The following is a 23141-nucleotide window of genomic DNA, read 5'->3' as shown; positions in this document are numbered from 1 at the left end:
CATGGACTCTCACTGCTGTTTTTCTCTCAGGGACAAAACCAATCGATGGGGTATGTCACTTTCCTAATTATTTTAAATCTCCTCATAGGGGTATTTGCTTTTGGGCTTTTTGCTACTGACATTTTTGTAAACGCCGGACAAGTGGTCACGGGGCACCTGACGCCGTACTTCCTGACAGTGTGCAAGCCCAACTACACCAGCGCAGACTGCCGGGCGCACCACCAGTTTATCAACAACGGGAACATCTGTACGGGGGACCTGGAAGTGATAGAGAAGGCTAGGAGGTCCTTTCCCTCCAAACATGCTGCTCTGAGCATTTACTCCGCCTTATATGCCACGGTGAGTATGACCCACGTGGAGTTGTGGCTGTGATGGGTCTCTCCACCACCCTCCCCCCCATTCTTTCATTACTTCTGGTGACTTTTAAAGTCATGTTACAATATGTTTCTCCTTTATTATATCATGCTGTTGCCCCCACCCTCAACATCCCAATTTAAGACCTGCCAGAGGATGTTAATTCTGGCAAGACTGTTGATAATCACTTAGTCACATCCTCCCATTTTACAGATGCAGAGACTGAGGCCCAGAGAGTAGCTAAGAACACAGAGTCAGAGCGGAGGCCCAGGCTCCTGGCACCGGGTATGGGGTTCTTTCACTGGCCAGAACTGCACTCTTTGCCAAAGCTTTGGTTGTTTCTAGAACAGCACACGTTTCTCACACTTGTCTACAAATTTGCAGGTGTGTGCCTCGTGTGAACGCCTGCCCGGGCAGTGCGGCAAACCCGGATAAAGACATGGCTTTCCTCTGCTCCTCCTAATACTCTTCATCACTTTGCCAGGACAGATGGGTGATCCTAAAAGACCCCGAACACCCACAAGTTTACTTCTCACTGTTCCCTGGGTCACACAAGTTTTGACTGCCCCCACTGGGGTATAATATTCTAAACTTTTTGCTCTCATCACAGAGAAAGCCCAAAATGTGTCTCACATCTTAAAATAAAAGAAATGATGGTGTCCATCTTTTTTTCCTGCTCTTTAATTGCATCCACTTTGGAAATGACTTCATTTCACCTTTTTCTGACCTCTGTTTCCTTAGAACCAAGCGTACAGAAGTAGAGGGATCAGTGCAAAGGTTCCACTCCTGGATATCATGTGTATTTACCTGTGGATGAGTGACTATTGCTGAAAACACCCCTTTTCCTTCAACTTATTTTATATTCAGGGTGTGACTAGTCTAGTGATTCTCAGTGAAAGGTGAGGTAGGAGGAGGCAGAGGAAAGACCCCTTTTCAAACTACACAGTCTTCCCAGAGACTCTGGGTGTGCCCTTGCCCCACCCCCAGGGAGCATGTCCCCTCTTATTCAACGACAGTCACTGCACTCCCTGAGTCTGCTTCTGATGGAAGTGTGTCCATGCCATTGCCCCAAATACATACATTCAGGGTGGAGTAAAGGTGACTGACTGCAGGTCTGGTCCACTTAGTAGAGTTTGAAAGAAATTGCTGAATATTCTCTTTAAAACAATGGCGCTTTTTGTCCAATTTATAGGATAACATCTGTAGGATCAATTTTCCAAAATAAGTCTAATTATTTCTTTTAGATCCACTCTTTAATGAATACATATCAAAAGTGATTTCAGCTACCCCCATATTAAGGAAACATGAACATAAATAATACAGAAGTCTGATTTACAAACAGACCAATTTAGCTCAGTGAGATTCCTGGGCTTTACTGCCCACTCCCCAAAAAAATCTACACCAGGTATTTTTTAAACAAAGTCTTTTCAGGCATTTGGCATAGTTTCCAGTTTTCAAAATAATCGCTTTGTATCTTAGATTATCTAGGACCTAAGTTATATGAAGCAATGTACTCTTGCACCTTTTTCTGTATTTTTATCGAACTCAAGTCATTGTTGTATGAAATCAATTTTTACAACATCGTTATAAAAATAAATCTGTTACTCATCAAAAAATACTGTCTCGTCAAGTGAGATATAAATTTCTCTTGGGAAGAAAGAAGTTATCTTACTCAGAATAGATGCTTATATAGCACGTTTTCAAGGATTCAGATATAATCCAATTCAAATCATGCCCCACAGACAGACTATAATCAGAAACCCTGATACAAGATTCCAATTGTGTAAACATTTTTCCGAGCCCCTATCATGTGTGCTTTCAGAAATTACTCAACAAGGATTTCCTAAGTACTAGTTAATGCTGTGAAGAATACTAACTAACCACAGGCCCATGTTATTAATAGTTTGTAATCTTGGGCTTCCCTGGTGGCGCAGTGGTTGAGAGTCCGCCTGCCGATGCAGGGGACACGGGTTCATGCCCCGGTCCGGGAAGATCCCACGTGCCGCGGAGCGGCTGGGCCCGTGAGCCGTGGCCGCTGAGCCTGCGCGTCCGGAGCCTGTGCTCCACAACGGGAGAGGCCACAACAGTGAGAGGCCCGCGTACCGCAAAAAAAAAAAAAAAAAAAAAAAGTTTGTAATCTTATAGGAAAGATTTATAAAGGCTTTAATTAAAAAACAATATAGAAGCATAAAAAACTAAATTTAAATATATCTAGTATAGATGTTAAGTGACATTTCCTACACAGCCTCAGAATGGTGTAATGATATGCTCTAATTTATGTAACTCTGATCTAACCACAGTTTTATAGGGTATCTATTACATGTAACAAAGAAAATCCCATCTTCCTGTATTCACACCAGCGCTGAAGGATCATTCTAGGAGATTAAGTTTCTACTATAATACTTTAAAATGCATCTGTGTGAACTTACATGTGCTCAGGCCATACAAGCACACCATAGATTGTAATTTAAGTATTGGCATACTATTTTTCTGGGTTGCAAACTCATTTAGCACACTTGTTAAGAAGCGATGATAGATCAATTACGCCCTCTAGTGGTTTCTTGTAACCACCACCAAAGGTTGTGTAACAAAGTATTTACTTGTTTGAAAGAGGCACATCTTCCTAACTCTAAGCCACAAGGGACACATTTGGTAACTGAGCCTATGAAATACTTAGGAGTCTTACCCAGCTCCTCACAATGGAATAAGAACAACCTACAACTCACATGTCATAAGTTGCATTATCCTTTACTTACATCAGGACTTCCCAACTTTTTATATGTCGTGACCCACATAGAAAATTTTATCTTAAAACATGCTGGAGTAAATGAATGGATAGGGCTGATCAAGCTATCACAAGGATTGTGAGAATCAACTTCCCAGCACAACTGAAACGTATTTATGTGACACACTGGTTTGCAAGTTCTAATTCAGTCAATTAACTAATGCTTTTATATTCATTGAAAGTGTGAAGAATCCGCTAGGATTATGGAGGACACAAAAAGTGAAATGTATTGCCACTCACCTACCTGGTCTTCTCCATAAAATTAATTCTCATAGAAGATTTATTTGGCATCTGAGATTCTTATCTGGGTTTCCTAATACCCCAAGTGATTCTTTAGTTTGTTGCATAAAAACTGCATGCTCTGAACCTGATTATTATGCAGTCATTCACGTCACTGTAATTTCTGTTCCCATGCCCACCAGAATACAAAGCACCGAGACCCATGTACATTCATTCATCGTTCTTGCTTTGGTACAGGCCCGTTTGTGTGTGGTGTATGTCCGTGCATGTGTGTATATACACCGTATGCAGAGGCTGCCAGTCACTCCCTGGTCTCTGTCCTAACCTAGATGTACATCACAAGCACAATCAAGACGAAAAGCAGTCGACTGGCCAAGCCGGTGCTGTGCCTCGGGACCCTCTGCACAGCCTTCCTGATGGGCCTCAACCGGGTCTCCGAGTATCGGAACCACTGCTCCGATGTGATCGCGGGCTTCATCCTGGGCACTGCTGTAGCCCTGTTTCTGGTAGGTCAGCTTCCCTCTACTTTTTTCCCCACTGGTGCCCTCTGAAAGGCTGCCCAGGATCCTGGCAAGTCAGGCTCCCCAGACTCCAGTCTAAGTCCAAGGTCCTCTGGCCCCAACCTTGTGAGTTGCAGTTGCTCGCCAAGTATCCTGTGCCCTTTCTTTCAGAAATATGACTGCATATTCCCCCTGTGGGTCAGGAGTAGGATGGCTTCAGGAAGGACGGCTTGCTCCACTTGCTTCAGCCCTGGCCTTGGGGCTGGGCAGAAGCAATTTAGCATACCTTCAAACCATGATTCTCTAAATACTTGTTCAGAACGTACTGGGAGCATAAGCTAAGTGTTGTTTGGGGGAAGAACAGAGAACGAAATATTGACACAAGCAGGCAGCTCCTTCTCCAGCATTTCAAGAAACTCCACTCTGGCCCAGACTTGCATATCCCACTCAGAGATATGAAAACCCTCAGCTAACCACACCCAGACTTTTTAGGGGGACTCTTATCTGAACATGCCTCTTAGGCATCTTATTTCCACTGTAAGTGGCCTCTCAACGACATAATACTTCCTGGAGAAGGGTTCTGGTTAACTTATATTGACTTTTTAAATTTTTACAGATTTGAGGTATGATAGGCATACAATAAACGGCATAGAAAGTGTATAATTTGACCAGTTTTGACCTACAGATACATCCTTCTCTCCCACCCTTCCTTTCCCTTCATTCCTAAGCAACCACTGATCTTCTGTATTAGATTACCCTAAGATTTAATATTAATGGAATCATACAGTATGTATTTTTTATCCTGGCATCCTTTACCCAGCATAATTATTTTGAGATTTATCCATGTTGTAAGCATGTTATCAGTAATTCCTTTTTCTTGCTGTGTAGTATTCCATTGCATGGGCATACCATAGAGGTTCAGTTTTAAAAATTATCTTCCAGGATTTAAAATATACCCAGAAGGGATTTCCCTGGTGGCGCAGTGTTTAAGAATCTGCCTGCCTATGCAAGGGACATGGGTTTGAGCCCTGGTCCGGGAAGATCCCACATGCTGTGGGGCAACTAAGCCCGTGTGCCACAACTACTGAGCCTGTGCTCTAGAGCCCACGAGCCACAACTACTGAGCCCGCATGCCACAACTACTGAGCCTGTGCTCTAGAGCCCAGGAGCCACAACTACTGAGCCTGCATGCCACAACTACTGAGCCCGCATGTCTAGAGCCCGTGCTCCGCAACAAGAGAAGCCACCACAATGAGAAGCCCCGCACCGCAATGAAGAGTAGCCCCCCACTCGCTGCAAGTAGAGAAAGCCCGTGCACAGCAATGGAGACCCAATGCAGCCAAAAATAAATAAAATAAATTTATAAAATAAAATAAAATACACCCAGAAGGATTTACAGTAAATCACTAGGCCTGCAGATGTTGTGCATGAAATCAATCTCCTAATAACATTCAGCAGGCCTCCCCTAGGAGACAGAAGCCATCACAGCCTGGATGTCCTTCCTCCCCTTCTGTCCTTTCTGGTCCAAGGCACCTGTTAAGACTAACATCTCACGCAGATAGATTTCACAGGCCTATGACCTAACTGCTCCTTGTCCTACCCCTTCCATACAGGGATTCTGTATGTATGTCCTCCCCAACATACAAAATGCACATATGCCTCTCCCAACCTCTAACTCAGAGTTTCCCAATATTTTTACCTGCTCAGATAGATACACACAGAAAATGCTCGCATTCACTCAGAACATTAACTGGCAAGTTCCATTTGAATTCAAAATTATTTTTAATGGATCCAGTTTTTCTTTCTAAAGTAAAAGATGAGGGACTTAAATGCAAATTCTCTGGGTGAAGCAGCAGGAAAAGTGGTGCTGAGATGATCCTGAGATGTTGAACTCTCAGAAGATATTTCCCTGAGGGTGATTTTTAAAAGGGGGAGAGAATACAGGTGACTTCAAGAGAAGAGAGGATTTTACAAACAGAGATCAACAGTACATAAGTGAAGGCTTGAACTCCAAAGAAACACTTTTGCTGTCCCCATCGGTCCTGAATCCAGCTCAACCCCAGCTAAAGAGAAAAAGCGGTACTGACTGTTCCAAGCAATTTCATGGGGTCTTTATGGGATGAAATCCAAAAACTTTGTGTTTGCCGAGGCCCCATACACAAATTCTGCTTTAACATTAAACTTGTGTTCTCTCAGTAACTTGCAGCCCTCTTTCCTACCACTTGGTTACTGTTCAGTCTTGTATTGCCTTCCCAATTGATGATGAATGTCAAAATTTGTTTTCCACAAATGATCTTTATGTAAGACCCATACCTGCTGTTGAACGGGTCTGTTAGGAGGCAGGCCACACTGTCCCCCACTGTATCTGCATGTACACACCTCACATATACACTCGCCAAGCTGGGAAATGGGAGAAGCGGACCTTGTAGAAGAGAACGGAAGCGTTCCAAAGCAGAGACTTGGAGGAGGCCGAAAAAGGGGAGTCTGAACGGGAGCATATTTGTGGCCTGTGCTCATTATGGTTTTGTGTTTCTTATGAAGATGAAAGTGGGGGAAAGGGGAAGGAAGTTAGTTGAACAATTACTACATGCCCTACACTTTATATACACCAAATCATGTGCTCCCAGGACAACCCTTACAATGTTTTTTACTGAGGTAACTTTGGTTTATAATGTATGTTTCATGTGTACATTATAATTTGACGTCTGTATACAGATGCTCGCCCCCAAAAGTCTACTTTTCATCTGCCACCATAGAATTGACTCCCTTAACCTATTTTGCCCTCCCCCCGCCCCCCTTCCCCTCTGGTAACCACCAACCGGTTCTGTGTTTGTTTTGTTTATCTTGCCCTAACAGTATTCTTATCTTCATTTTATAAAAGAGGAAAGTGAGGCTCGCAGATAAGTAACTTGCCCAATGGCCACCCAGCCAGTAAGCCAGGAATCTGACCTGCTCTCTCCAACCCCAGAGCTCCTACACCCTCCACTTCTCCCATTTCCTGAATGGGGGAAGTTTAAGCAGAGCTGGAGAGTAAGGTAGAGGAGAGCCAGGTAGAGAATATTCATGTGAACGTTCTGTGGGGTTTGAGGAGCTACAGGAAAGATTCAGAGGCACTGGATATAGAAAAAACGATGCAGAACAATGGAAGAGAGTATGGAAAGAGACAAAAGATGGTTAGAACAGACTTAGTTATGAAGCGGCCTCAGTAGGAAATAAAGACAAGTGGGTAGCAATTTAGAGAGGGAGTTTTAATGGAAGCAATAAAAGTGCCGCTAATAAATGATGTGAATATTTGCTAAGTAACTTAAGGGTAATCATCTTAGGTAAGAGTTAAAGACTAGCTAACGTTGCATTTTTGCTGTATGTTTGGCACTTGTTAAGAGGCAGAATCCTATAGCGGTGGTGTGATTTAGAGGCTATGGAGTTTAAATCTGTGTAACCTTGGGCAAGTTACCTAAATTCTCTGTGCCTCCTTATCTAAGTTGGAGAGGAGAATAGTACCTCCCTTATAAGATTGCTGAGCGGATTAGATGAAGTAAGGTAAACCCTCAGGACAGTACCAGACACATAAGTGGCCCTCAGTAAATGTTAGCTGTTATCATGAGGTGCTTTACATTCATCATGTCTTTTAATTGTTGTAAATCTATGAGGTAGGTATTATTCCCATTTTTACAGGTGAGGAAACAAGCTCAGTGGGGGTAGACTGAGCATCCCTGGCCATCTGGTGATCAAACAGATGCTTCCTCAGCACCTAGAATGTGCTCAGCAGCAGGCAGCCTGAACCATGCCCCAGGTCTTTCCATGGTCCCTACCCACTGGCTCACAAGTCACTATGCAACGACATTCTAAGGGGGAAGGCCTGCCACCCGCAGAGATGGCCAGGCATTGACGGCCGCAGTCTGACCCCAATCTTTTTTCCCCTCATCCTGCAGGGAATGTGTGTGGTCCATAACTTTAAAGGAACACAAGGATCTCCTTCCAAACCCAAACCCGAGGACCCCCGTGGAGTACCCCTAATGGCTTTCCCAAGGATAGAAAGCCCTCTGGAAACCTTAAGTGCACAGGTACAGTAAAGTGGTTTTAGCAAACCAAACCCGGAGGCTCCAGGCCTGTTATCTTGGAGGTCAACTAATCCATTTCTCTACTGAAAACAGGACATAACTGAATCCACCCAGCAACAATAAAAATCTGACATAAAGGCCCTCAAGAACTTCACAGCTTCCCTCAATTAATCCTGTATTCCTTCCAGGGCTTGGCCCTTCCTCAGGAAGTTCTTAGTCATGTCTAACTTAAACCCCAACTGCTTCAGGATACCTTGACCTCCAATGTAGTAACACACTTGTGAAATTTACACCAACCCTTGTGGGAGGCCAATTTGATTTAGTAACTAGGACAACATTTGGAAAGAAATGCTTTGTTACATCCAGTGATAGATGTAAACTGGCAGCACATTAAGAAAGGTAACTAAGTATCCTTTTGGATCTGTTTTGATGACCATCAAAAATTCAATGCAACAGTACTAACTGATCACTTATTTACACCAGGACCTTGCTTCATGCCAGAGATGAGTAACTAGCCACACAGTCCTGTGCTCAAGGAACTCACAGATGATCAGGAAAGGTGTATATAAATCAGTAATCATAACATGGCATGCTGAATCAGATACACGAAGCACTTTGTGAACACAGATGAAGAAGAAATTTATTCTAAGGCAGGGAAAGCCACGGAGAAGACTTGCCACCTGAAATGAGCCCTGAAACATGGTATAAAGCACTGACTTTTGCCTGAGACAGTTGCTAGGTGCTTTACAAATATATTTTTATTTGAACAAAAACTTACTGAATCAGTAGTATAATTCCCATTTCACAGATTGAGAGGAATATGAAAATAGCAACAGTAAATTTCTTCCCCAAGCCACATAGCCAGCAAGTGGGAAAACTGGGGTGAGTAGCTCTTTAAGCAGACAGAATGGGGATAACTAATAATAAGACAGGGTTTTTATATCATGACACGTTCTTCATGTAGCTGAGTCCTGCTAAAGTGTTTATTTTCTGTAATAGTCTATCTCGAAATCTTGTTGTATTTGGCATTTCCTTACTAAATCATTTTTACAGAGTGCAAGAGAAGCAAATCTCCTCCCACTGGAATTATCATGTACTTCCTATCAATACGGTATAAAATATTTCACTATTTAAAGAGTAACTATCAGACATCTGAGAAACTATCCTACTTCTTTTCACATTTAATGAAGTCTAATTTTATTAATGAACCAGGAAAAAAAAAGCTATTTCCACCTTGGGAAAAATATTTATGGCTCTCCATTAAACCCAGTGCCAAGTATTTTGTTTGTTTTCCCTTCACCTGTATTAAGGTGAAAATTTTGACTTGGTCCAATTAGAAATAACATAGTGAAAATTTTACTACTGATTTATTTATATATAGCCAGTTAATGCCAGTTAATGACGAATTAGCTAAATAATAAAACCTTGTAATGAAATGGTGAAATAGACTCTCCCTAGTTTTTCTTCCCTGATTATGTTCTTGTACCTGGTGAGGTCAGAGTGGTTCCCTCTATTTTTTGAGATGAAGCAACTAATGACAAAGGTGAATTCGAAAAGCAAGCTGAGATGTTTGCCAAGTTCCACAAACGTATCAGTCTGTCCTTGTAAATGCTGTCGACTTTACCCTGAATGTCCTGGTCAAAGAGCACCCTGTTTCTGCCCCATCCTTTTACCCAGCACTGCTCAAGCATCACCTTCTGTCTGAAACCTTCTCCAGAATTCTCTCTTCTCCCTCAGGACCAGTAGTAGTTGACCAGGCCAAGAGACATCCAGGCCATGTTTTGGGGGATTCTACTTACATTGAAAAATGAGGTGCCAACCTGATTTCAAAACCTGCTATTCGCAATATAGATTTTAAAAATTCTTTAAAAATATGCATTAGTTTATTATTCACTACAGGCAGTAGTTGAACTTTTCAAATCTGTCCATGTATGTTTATTTCCATGTATATCCCCTCATCTGGGCACAATTTGAGGCCTTTTGTGAATACCAGGCTTGGGTCAAAGAGACCCCAGGGCCCCAGGTGTGACTGCCCCTCACAATTAATGTCAGTAATCCCCTCATATCTGCCTCCCACAAGGACTGAGAGATTAAGTATATGAACCAGGTCTTTCTTACCCTCTATATTTCCTGGCATTCACTAGGGGTGAAATAAATATGTGATAGATGGACAGATGCAAGCCAGAACCAAAACCTGAACTAGACCCTCTAGTCAAAACTGAGAACCTAAAACTGGGCTCTAGTCAATATCTGAAACTCCATGGTAAATAGAAGTTTATGAGTAATGATGAACAGGACTTCTGCAGGCTAGTCAAAATAAAGCTACAGGAAGCCGGATGGAAAGTATTGCCTCTTGAGTGATGCCTTCCATACTAGTTGTACGATATTCAAGTAACGAAGCATCTGCTTTCCACATGGGTAGTGAGGAGGATATACCCTTTATTTGTGGGTCAAGAAGAGAAAATGAGCATTTATTGCAAGCCCTCACATTCAGTCCTTACAATAATCCTGCAATTTGCATTATCATTCGACTTTATAGATGAAGTAAGGCAAAAAGAGTTTAAGTAACATGCCGAAGGTCACCCAGTCAAGATTAAGACCCAGGCCCATCTAATTCTAAAGGCCCTGCTTGCTCTTATACACCACACGGCCTGACGTTTAAGGAAAATTCCATTTTGAAATCTACAACTCTCAGCATTGAATATGGAAACACGCTCTAGGGGACAGTGTGTGTGAGCTGAGCTGCACAGGGCTGGCAGAGTTTACACTGAGCTACACCTCTTCCAAAATAAATATGCCCTGTGTTTTCCCCTGTGGGCGAGGGCTTCCTGTGCAACAGCAGCAGCCATGGCTTCTACTAGAAGCTGCTCCTTTGTAATTTCTGGGATAGAACCATCTTCCCGGGAGGGGGATCTGAGAGAAGATATGAACCTGTCTTTAAAGCACACATTCTCACACGTGAAGTCCATCCAGCTCTTCAGAGCGCCTCAAGGAGAAGACTGTCTAGCTGGGGAGGGAACGCCCTCACCCTCCCTTCCCTTCTTCCAGAGACATCCTTTCCCCTTTGCCACACGGAGCCCCAGAGCTGCAGTGTTCTTTCCTCCTCTCCAAAAGACCAACTCAAATTTGAGTATTTGCCTTCTGTGGTTGAGACGGTACATTTTCTAAAATCTTTCCCCAAACTAAAGAGAAACCAGAAAGTAAAATTACAGAATCCAAACGGAACAAAAATGGTCGAGTTTCCAAAGCATTATTTTGTGATGCAACAGAGCTGTTGTGTCCTAGAGAGACCAGCTTCGAGCTATCCTCATCCTGTGGCCTCATACCCACTTTCACCTGCGTAATCAAGCTTAGCGTTGAGCAACTGTGTCTTTGTTGAACACAGTTTATATTAACAGAGAAATGAGAGATGAGCCAGTGTGTTAACTCACTGTGTGTGGTATAAAGTCTCCCGTGTCTCCTGATGGGGGCGGGGCGATATAGGGGGGAGATGATATTTTTTTCTTTAACAAAAAAGAAGGATCCAATCTATCTCAAGACTCAGATGCCTATGACCTTATTCCAGAAGATTCTGATTCAGCCATTCTGGGGTGCAAAGCCATATAAGAAAATAGTCCCAGAGGAATTCTAATGCTCGCCACCCCTTGATTTAGAACTAGTGATATTATAGACTTCAAATTATAAATAGAAAAAAGAAAAGACTCGGAGAGTTAAAGAAATCTGCCCGAAGTCACCCAGTTAGTTATCTTAGGCTGTTAAACTACTTTATCTTTACCACCCACTTTTAAATGGACTCTTATAAACATATAAATGACCAAATTATTGACCAAAAGTTTAAAAAAGAAAGCATATTATAAAAGTAAAAACAAATTTTTCACATTATGGCAAGAAATATAAAAACCTCAATTTTCACAAATATAGGAGACAAAAGTACCTTGAAAAATATGGAATATTCAGTTTCTAAAATTCATAGTTGAACTCTCAAGAATATACATCTCTAGCGTCCTAAAAACAAACAGGAATCTGGAAACCCATAATGAATTAGATCTAAAGCCACCATTTCTTAAGGTATTTACCAATCCCATGGACTGGAAGTTTTAAGTTCAAACAAAAGAGAAAGACTTGGGCCTGAAAAAAGGTGGGATTATATATAAGTTATATAAAACCAAAGAGATAAGGGTTATTATGAACAAACCACATAAACAAAAATTAATGGAACTACAAGGAAAAGTGGACGAAGCTGCAGTCATAGATTTTAACACTTCTCTCAGTAATAAGCAAATGAAATATAATAAAAGACAGATGATTAATAAAGTTGATCTAAGGCACATATATAATCCTTCTCAAAACACACAAAACATTTAAAATAGACCACATGCAAGGCTATAAAGCAAATCAAGAAACTTCAAAAGCATCTAGATCACATTCTCTGGAAATTCAAAGATACCTTAAACCAAAAACCCCTGTGCATCCGAAAATATTAAACTCATTGCTCTGGAACTCATGACTCGGAATATATCATATAGAAATTTTTCAAAGATTAGAACTGTTCAAAATTAAAGCCACAATATTAAAAAAAAAAAAAAAGATGTGGGGTGAAGCTAAAGTTACTTTTCGATCTTCAAATGTTTCATAGAATATAGTTAAGTATGATATAAGACATGGTCTTATTTGGGTTGAAAATCAGGGAAGTTTTAATAGAAGAGGTAACAATTCGAGGGTCCTTGGAAGAGCATGTCAGGGAGCGGGAGCAGAATGAACTTGAGACAGAAAAGCAAGAGGATATTCTGGGGAGAATGTGTGCATGAGTCAACTAAGGTTTTATCTGCTTGTGTTCGCAGAATCACTCTGCCTCTATGACCGAAGTTACCTGAAACGGCTGACGTGTCACAAGCTGCTTTTTTTTTTTTTAAATCACCCTCCAATTCGATACTTCAAGGCACACAGTTACTTGATGTCAAACTGTGAAGACAAGTATTATGTTTATCTAGTTAGAGGCTAATGTTTTGTACATTTTTTGTATGAGGAAGTGATGTAGCTTGCCCTGATTTTTTCTTTTTTTTTAGTCAGCTTTAATATATTTATGCCAGAATTTTAAAAAAATTTTCTTCTTCAGGTGTGCATTGAAGAACCACATTTATTCAATGGTTGATGTTGTTTTGTGATATTTGTACACAAACCTTCTTTTCTCAGTTTTATAGACACTGAAATGAAATAATTCACTTTAATCTTTTATTATCACAGTTGCTGCCTCCTCCAGAATTTTTGAATTTAAAAATAAAAAAAACTTCTGAGTTGCAGGGAAGACAATGTTGGTTTATGGTAAATCGCAAAATCAATTGTGTAGAAAGAAGTATTGCTTTGAAAAAGAACTTTTTCTGATTCCTTAACATGTGATTGCATTCGAAGTTAAAGTAACATATTAATAAAATCACCTAAGTTACATAAACAACGGCAGGAAATCCTGGATTTGAGGAATGTTGGGTATGATTCTTAGGTAATGGCCTCTCCTGGTTAAGAAATTCAAGATCTTTTTGCAATTATGTCTTTGGGCTGGCAGGTGACACTGCAGCCTTCTTTCCCAAGAAACTGCCGGTACCAGCGTCCCCTGTCAACTCAGTTTTGTAGGTCATATTGTATGGACTTTATATGAAAATGAATATTTTACAGTTTGCACAGTATTATTTTGCAGAAAGGGTATCAGAGCATCTACAACCTAGAGCCCCAGAGCAACAGCTTGACTTTGTGGCTTTTAATTGTTCTAGAATTTTAACTGCATCACATTTTTCTAGCATGGTAATAACTAATGTGTAACTTCCTTGAGAGCGGGAGCTCCCTTGTCTGTATCTATCAGAATCTTTTCTCGACACTTCCACGTTGGTTCTTCTTAGCTTTTTTTGTACATGTTTTTTTTCTAAAGAAAAAAGTTATCACAAAATGTATCTTGGCTCGTGTCCTTTGTTTGAAACTTCATCCACTGGGCAAAGGTATTTGAAGAGTCACAATGACGTGACCTCAGTAAGTGTTTATCCTCCTCAGTTCCAGGCCTATGGGATCAATCCTAATAGAGGCATGACTGATATGTCCTTTCATGAAGGAGTGTGTGTTTAGACAAAAGAATTCTTGAAATTAAGACACTCAGAGGCACATTCTGGATGCCTAGCAAGCCACCTTTGTCTTCAGCTTGCCCATAGATACTCCTAAGGTGTCAGTAAAAAGTCAGAATCATTTTTAGGAAAAGTTACCTCTGCTAAAACTCATCCCCCATCTCATTCAGGCCTAAACTTATTTGCACTTACATGTATATACACTCACACACATCTTTTGAGTGAAGTCTGACTAAAAGTTGGGAAAGTGGGCAAGAAAGGAAAGTGTTGAAAGCCCTACTCATCCCCGATGCTACGTCACAACCATAATCTGGTTGTTCAAAACAAGGAACCCAGAGAAGCTGTGATGACCCCAAGGCGGTGCTATACACGTCAGCATTGATATTAGAATCCAGGTCTGCCCAACTCCAAATTCCATTCTTTCCACTACACCAAAATGTCTGCAAACCAAGTCCACATCTTTTCAGAGGTTTTTCAATGTCATCTACCTACTTAGGTATTAGAGTATAATTAGATGGTGTAGCTGACCAAAGCACATCATGAGAAAGATGCATTCTAGTTATGAGAAGGAATAATTTGTAAGCTCTGAGGCTTCCAATCTTGTATAAACTACCTAAGTATAATGTAGCCCAACTTCAGAGTGATTCATCTTCTAAATATGTAATTATTTAATAACGGCAATGAGAGCTCAGTTTCATTGTTCATAAGACATTCTGAAAAATACTGGCAGACTCTTGATTTTACATTGCCCATCTCTTATCACAATGGGAGACCATCTAAATATCTGACTACCAGATATGGCATTTCCAAGAACGTAAGTTGACCAAGTGAGGGTTACCCTTCTCCTCCTTTCTCTGGTTTCGATCTGGAAGAACCAATTAGAAGTGTTCTGAGATCTCTGGCCACAGACTCCAGTTTCCTGGCCTTGATATGTTATTGATGACTTCAGTGAGGGATGCTCCACAGGACACGACACTGGGGCACTTGGAACTAAGGACCATCTCTGGGCTCACATCCCTGGGATCACGGAGCCAGTCTGATTCCTCCCATTATGACAAGGCAACCTTAGTGTTACCCCTGATTTAGCCCCAAGTCATTTCACTGGCTTCACATTGATCTTGGAAGCCTGCCATTTGAGATTCATTTCATAAGGCTAGAGACCCCCCACATGGGCCTTTTACCCAGGACAAAGCCCTCTGTGTAAGTAGGAGGAGTGAACTCTATCACCTCAGGATGAACTCTGCAATGAGCTTTTCTTCCTCTTTTTAAAGAAGGCCCAGAGGAGCCTGAGAAGTCTGACTCACTGTGAGAGGGAAGCAGGAAGAAACAAAAGAAAGGCTGATATAGTGTGTGGACATAAGCAACCTCATGAGACTATTAGCCCCTGAGGATATTTATGACATCTTTCAGTTCTTTGATTCTGCACCCAGAATAGGATCTGACAGAGCCAAGTTTGTCAAATAGACAGGTTCCAGGGTTCCACTTATTTGTCTGAAGGAGACTGTGACTCACTTGGAAATAAAGAGAATTTGCATGGGGCCTGAAGGTAAATGAAAGATAAGTGTATTTAGATACAGAAATAAGGGTGAGGAAACTGCACTCAGCAGTTCTGAAGATGTGGGTGCCTCTCTTGGTAAATTCTAGAGCTCTCTCTAATTAGACTATAATAGACAGAAGGACTGTATGTAGCTTCAGTGAATCAGAAATGCAAGCAGGCATAATGCCATATACAGGAGGAGGAGCAGACATTATTGGTATGATTTGAAGAGCAGAAGAGACAGGAATAGCATTTTTGTTTCCAATAAATTGCCTTGACTTCCCTATTATATGCAACTACCAGAACTTCGAGGGTGTTTAAGTGTCTTGGAGGCAGACACAAATACCAGATTGCCCTAGTTCGTTGTAAGGAGGTTGCCTTAAGTCTGTTACACTATTCTTGCCCTGCTGAACTCAGGATGTGTACTAGAACGTGTCTGTTATTTACTGTCATCCCTTCTACTATCACGGGAATTTTGGAATGAACATCAAATCTCTTGCTTGCATCCTAGTTCTTGGTCCAAATATCCCAGGATTGAGTGATACAATCATTCAACAGGTATTTAATGAGCATCTATTATGTGTCAAGAGTCATGCCAAGAACTGGGAATATGCAACAAAATTGACTACTTCTCACCCTTATGGAATTTTGGGTCAAGTGGAAGAAAAGGAGGACCACAAAACATTTAGTGCTTTGAAGGGAGACCTAATTTAGATAGGGCAAGTGTTATGTCTTCTTTAAAGTGACATACACATTACAATGAGTTGGAGATGAATAGACAGAAAGTAGCCAAGAGAGCAGCATGTACAAACGTCCTGGGGCAAAAACGAGTTTTACACATGTGAAGAACTGAAAGAAAGCCAGAGTGACACCCACTATCGGGTACCATTCCAGGGGAAGTTTAGGGCCGGGGGCCCCCTACCTTTTGCCGAGTCCTTTGTGGAGGCCCAGCTCTTCTCTGTGTTAAGGCAGCCGCCAGCAGAGTGGCCTGTTGTTTCATTCTCCATTGTTCCTTTTCCCTAAACATGGTCCCTGCCATTAAAAATTTTAAAGGCAATTTCAGCAATCTAAGACATAGGCATTCCTAAAGCCCCTTCCTAAAGCCCCTTCCACCTTCTGCATTTTCCTCTGTGTATTAGAGGCCCTCTGACCAATAAGTCATATTAACCATCTTTAAATTCTCTGGGCCTTAGGGACTGTATCTGTATATGCCCATAGGCTTTAAAGATCCTCTCTAGAAATTCTGAAGGCTCCTCATTCCGTTTCTGCATTCCCTCCTGTGCTTCATTAAGGCTTCTTTGTTTCGGCCCTCTCTTCACAATCCTGCAAGAATGCAGTCTCGATAATGTCCACGTTTGGGCCTATCCCCAGCATCACATCCCAGTTAGGATGCACTGCTGGTTCAGCTGTGCTGGCAGCAGCCTGTATCGGGCCGCCAGGGGTTTCTGAATGAAGCTCACCTGCCTCCTCCCCAGCTCTACCCAGCACCATTCTTCATGCTCCTGAAATGAGGAGGGTGGTTAATAAATTTTGAACACCGGCCCAAGTCGGGTTGTGGGTTGCAAGAAATCGATGAAAGAAAGTTTTCCATTGTCTTTGGGTCATCTCTATAAGTTGGCAGATTTTTCTTGCAATTAAATAAATCTGAAGTTGAAAAAGGAGAATGGGCCCAGGTCAATCCCATTGGCTGCCCCATTTCAGCAATCACACCTCCAGTGGGGACTTGCCTTAAGGGATTTTGCCCCACCTGACAAGATCAAAAAACAAAATCCCGGGCCTTTAACCCAGGTAACTCAATGGCTGTAACCTTTTATATTGTCTGCCCACATCCCACCAGGTGGGTCTCCAACCCACGACCGGGTCAGGATCGCACAAACAACCTAGGCATAGGTGTGTTTCTTTAACGAGGTTACCCAAAAGACATCTTCCAAACCCAAACACCAAAAACCATTTTTTTTTTTTTTTTTCCTGCGGTACGCCGGCCTCTCACTGTTGTGGCCTCTCCCGTTGCGGAGCACAGGCTCCGGACGCGCAGGCTCAGCGGCCATGGCTCACGGGCCCAGCCGCTCCGCGGCATGTGGGATCTTCCCGGACCGGGGCACGAACCTGTGTCCCCTGCATCGGCAGGCGGACTCTCAACCACTGCGCCACCAGGGAAGCCCCCGAAACCATTTTTTCACTACAAAACGAAACTAAGTGCTGAAGGTTGGTGGCACCTCCCCAGAGAAATCCCAAGGACGGTCCTATTACAAATGGACCAGGCAGCTGCTTGGATTCGTGCACAGGCTCTCAGCACCAGCAAGAGGCCAACAAACCAACAGGCAAAATTCCCATCTGAACTTACCTCCCGGTTGACCCACCAAAGTTGTTACTGAGCCAGGTTCATTTTTCAAGAGGCACAGCAAGCCAAAACGCTGAGTCACCAAGGCTCGAAGCAGAGGTTTTACTCCCAAGGCAGGCAAGAGAAGAAACCGGAGAACGAACCTCAAATCCGCCTCTCAGAAAACAAGGGGCTGGGTTATTTATGGGATGACCAATAAAGAAGCAGGGAAGGCTGAGGCGTGGGGGGAGCGGGGAAAGGTGATTGGGAAAGGGTGCGCGATAATCGTGGTCCTGCACAGGTGTAGCTAAGCTACAGGCCTCTGTACGTTCAAAAGGTCACCCAGCGGACACTAGCACCTGCCCAGCTGGAGGGTCGATGGTGCTACCCTTAACTAGCTCAACTTGAACTATACACAGCTGAGACTCCAAGGTCCTGGAAAATAACTTAGGCAAACATCTTGTTTAGGCTAGGAGCTGCTTGGAGGACATGCAAGTGTTAAAACGACCTTGATTAATGAAGGCAAGTGAAATGGATTTGACTAATCATTACTCAGTTTCAGATAGAACCAGCGGAAAAATAAAAGCAAGGAAATGCGATGAGAAAAGCATGTAAATACATTTTCGAATATTATCTTTATCACACCACATATAAGCTCAAAAAAACATTTATTAATTGATGGTGGAATCATCACTAATTTGTGTCCAGAATTTGACATCCCCTACCCATACCCCATCTTGTAATCAGGGTGTCTAGAAAACCATTTTATTAGTTAAAATATTGCTTGGTTAGCATGAAAAAAAAATTCTTTTAAAGGTGAATAGTGTATACAGATCATTGAATAAGCCATGGGAAAGGCCTGCTGCACAGTCCTGGTTCCATGGCTAAGATAACTTTTCTATTGTTGACCCATCTATATTTCCTCTATTGGTGGATTTTCTTCTCTGACCCAGTTTTTCTCATTCAGGGCAATGATGGATATTCACTAAATCTTTCTCCCTGAGGCCAGAACACACCTCTGGTTGGTCTGAATTTTTCTTTCTGTATGTGTGGTATTATCAGTTAAAGTATTGTAAGGCTCTCTTTCTTTGAACTAGTCTGTCTTTTAATATTATGTGTTGAGCTAACCAAACTAAAAAATTATAAAGACACCATATCCAACCTAAATTCTAGTGGAAGCCATAATATAACAGACAACAGAAGACTGGATTATTTCATCCCTAGCTATTGCGACCTGGGTAGATACTGCTGTCAGGCAGGTGAAATAATAGTTACATGAGTTTTGGAGGAAGACTATAAACTCAATCCCATTGTAAAGTCATCTGTACTTGTGTGGGCTTAGGTATGTTAAAACTCCTCAAGGCTTAGTTTACTCACCTGTAAAATGGAAATAATTTACTGGCTACCTATCCTGTGATGGTTAATTTTATGTATCAACTTGACTGAGCCATAGGGATCCCAGTTATTTGGTCAAACGTTATTCTGCATATGTCTGTGAGGGTGTTTTTGGATGAGATTAACATTAAATTCAACAGACTGAGTAAAATAGATTGCCCTCCCTAATATGGGTGGCCCTCACCCAATCAATGGAAAGCTGAATAGAACAAAAAGTCCGACCTTCCTTTAAAAAGAGGGAACTCCTCCTGCCTAGCTGTTTGAGCTAAGACGTCTGTCTTTTCCTGCCTTCAGTCTCATACTGAAACATCGGCTCTCCTTGGATCTTGAGTCTGCCCGCTTTCGGACTGTAATTTACACTATTAACTATTGTGGTTCTCAGGACTTCAGACTCAGACTACAATTACAGCATCAGCTCTCCTGGGTCTCCAGATTGCAGGTTGCAGATCTGGGGACTTAGCCTCCATAACCGCCTGAGCCAATTCCTTATAATAAATTTCTTTCTCTCTCTGTATATTTATCTTGTTGCTTCTATTTTTCCAGAGAACCCTGACTGAGATTTTGGTACTGAGAGTGTTTCTAAAGAAACAGTTTTAAGGATGAATTTTCTGAATTGGTTCTGGCGTTTCTGGAACTGGCTCTTCAACCTGATTAGATTTAAAGTTGCTAATAACTCTATTTCAAGTAGTAAGGAGAATACTGATAGTCTACGGCATCACCTGGAAATGAAGATATGAAAAATATCACCACTGGATACTCCTCATCAACCTCTTATAAGAAGCAAAGAGGGACTTCCCTGGTGGTGCAGTGGTTAAAAATCCGCCTGCCAATGCAGGGGACATGGGTTCAAGTCCTGGTCCGGGAAGATCCCACACGCTGCAGAGCGACTAAGCCCACGTGCCACAACTACTGATCCTGTGCTCTAGAGCCCGCAAGCCACAACCACTGAGCCCGCATGCCACAACTACTGAAGCCCACGCACCTAGAGCCTGTGTTCCGCAACAAGAGAAGCCACTGCAATGAGAAGCCCAGTCACTGAAACGAAGAGTACTCCCTGCTCGCCACAACCAGAGAAAGCCCGCACACAGCAACGAAGACCCAATGCAGCCAAAAATAAATAAATTAAATAAATTAAAAAAAAAAAACTAAAAACAGAGCTACTATATGACCCAGCAATTCCACTCCTAGGTGTATACCTGGAGAAAACCATAATTCAAAAGGATGCATGCACCCCAATGTTCATTGCAGCACTATTCACAATAGCCAGGACCTGAAAGCAACCTAAATGTCCATCAACAGAGGAATGGATAAAGAAGATGTGGTACATGTATGCAATGGAATATTACTCAGCCATATAAAGGAACGAAATAGTGCCATTTGCAGAGACATGGATGGACCTAGAGATTGTCATACAGAGTGAAACAAGTCAAAGAGAAAAACAAATGTATAATATCACTTATATGTGGAATATAGAAAAATGGTACAGATGAACTTATTTGCAAAGCAGAAATAGAGTCACAGATGTAGAGAACAAACTTATGGTTACCAAGGGTGGGAACTGGGAGATTGGGATTGACATTTATACACTACTATGTATAAAACAGATAACTAATGAGAACCAAATGTATAGCACTGGGAACTCTACTCTATGCTCTGTGGTGACCTAAATGGGAAGGAAATCTTAAAAAGAGTGGATATATGTATACGAATGACTGATTCACTTTACTGCACAGCAGAAACTAACACAACATTGTAAAGCAACTATACTCCAATCAAAATTAATTTAAAAATAATAATTATTGGTTCCAAAAAAATTAATATGAAATTAATGGGGTTGTCATGGAGAAAAGATGTAATGCATGCTAAAGTTCTTGTCTGTTGGGGCAGAAAAGTAAATATACCGATTATATCTCTTACTTCTTTATTATGAAAAATTTGCAAGCATACATAAAAGTAGAGAAAACAAACTTCACTATACCGATCATCTGGATATAATAACTTTTCACATTTGCCAGATTCCTGTAGTATTTTAAAACAATCCCCAGATACTGCAACGCTTCACCTCTAAATATGTCAGTATGCATCTCTAAAAAGTTACTTTTTTACATAACCCCAATACCATTTTGACCCCTAACAAGATAACAATTTCATAGTGTCGTTTAATATCCAGTCATATTCAGAGTTCTCTAATTATCCCCCAAATGTCTTTTTACAGTTACTTTGTTCAAACCAGGCCCACACATAGCATTTGGTTGATATGCCTCTTAAGTCCCTTTTAATTTTGAACAATCCCCCAGCTCACTCCAATGCAAAAAGGAAAGCAAAATCCCACAAAGTGAAAAATTCCATATTTTTTCATGCAATTAACTTGTGAAAAGAGACAAGGTGAGTTGGTAATTAACTTGTGAAGAGACCAGGTCATAGAATGATGGACAATCTCTGTTTGTCTCCTTGTAGCACCATTTAAGTTGTTCACTAACTACCACATTAGTAAGAAGTTTGATCTAAGGGCTTGATTAGCTTCAAGTTGAACAGTGTTGTTAGAAATAGTTCTAAGCAGTGCTGGGCGCTCCACATTACATCTTGTCATGAACCACAACAAGTCAAACTGACCATTTTTAGAGATGCTAAATTTGATCAGTGGGTTCAGGTGGAGACAATCTGACCCCTTCATTGCAAAGTGAGGTCCTTATAACCAGCAAGTTATCCACAGGATGATACTTTGTACTTTGGTAAAATTACTCTTGGGTTTAAGGGTGGGGGGAGGGAGGAAGCAAATCAGAAACTATTTAGACATTAACAAAATGAGAACACTGCATATCAAAAAGCCAGGAAAACACAAATATGGCAGAAGGAATGAACTTATTTCAAAGAAGCATACACTGATGAATCAGGAAAAATTAGATTTGACCAATAAACAACCCAAAAGCTATTCTAAGAAAAGGTTAATAAAATAGACAAATATTTAGCAAGTCAGACTGAAAGGAAAAGGAGAAAGCATGCAAATAAACAACAGGGGATATGTAAAAAATTATGAGAAAAATGTGTTCCAGAAAATAGGGGTGAAATTCTGAGAAAATATAAATGACTAGGTTGGCTTCAAAAGAAATTTTAAAGCCCAAACTAGTCAATATGAGAAACTGATCTAGTAGAATTAGATGAATAAGCAAAATTAGTCCATTAATGAATGCAATTCACCACATTAACAGATTATAGGAGAAAAGCATCATGAAAATGATAATAGCTAACTCTGATATAGAAATTGCTATGTGCCCGGCTCTCTTCTAATCACTTTAAATATAGCTCATTTAATTTCACTAAATGCTCCAAAGGCACTTGAGCATTTAGCCCCACTCCTGATTAAAATTATAAAAAAGAAATATATTTTAGGAATAAAAAGAAGCATCACTATTCTAAAAAAGAATTAACGTATCTACTGGAAATCTCTAGCAAGGATTACCCTTGATGGTGGCATCAGGAACTTTTCATATCAAATGTCAAATTCAACCCACAATGGTTTAAACAGAAAATGATTTCACAAGTGACTTCAAAGTTCCAGAACATTCGTCTAGATTGGCAATACCTGGATCCAAGGTTTCCCTTACCGGGGTACAAAAGGTTATTCAATTTGCAAGGGTATCACAATTTTGAAATAGCAACGTACCTGGTGCATATAAACCAAGATTCAATTTACAAAAATTCAAAGCACACACAATTTTGTCAGAAATATTTCAGATGCACCTGATTCTTTGACTTTGTCCAATTTCCTTCCAGTTGATTCAAGATGACTGTGAATCTAGAGAAATCAAGAGTCCCCTCCCCCACCCACATCCCTGCCTTAT

General features: G+C 41.3%; 1 protein-coding gene across 8 annotated transcripts in view; it reads left to right on the top strand.

The window, feature by feature from the left end:
• PLPPR1 (phospholipid phosphatase related 1) overlaps nucleotides 1–13864 on the top strand; it is a 641182-nt gene extending 627318 nt beyond the window's left edge. For all 8 annotated transcript variants that reach the window (XM_060299950.1, XM_060299949.1, XM_060299951.1 and 5 more), the window contains 4 exons: nucleotides 89–339; nucleotides 3709–3885; nucleotides 7812–7943; nucleotides 12782–13864. In XM_060299950.1, the coding sequence (XP_060155933.1) occupies nucleotides 89–339; nucleotides 3709–3885; nucleotides 7812–7943; nucleotides 12782–12814 (593 nt within the window). In that variant the 3' untranslated portion in view covers nucleotides 12815–13864. The remainder of the gene's footprint in view (nucleotides 1–88; nucleotides 340–3708; nucleotides 3886–7811; nucleotides 7944–12781) is intronic.
• Nucleotides 13865–23141: the final 9277 nt, after the last annotated feature.

This window comes from Globicephala melas, chromosome 6, assembly GCF_963455315.2.
Source record: "Globicephala melas chromosome 6, mGloMel1.2, whole genome shotgun sequence".
Lineage (NCBI taxonomy): Eukaryota > Metazoa > Chordata > Mammalia > Artiodactyla > Delphinidae > Globicephala > Globicephala melas.
This window is presented reverse-complemented; position numbering and strand designations above follow the sequence as displayed.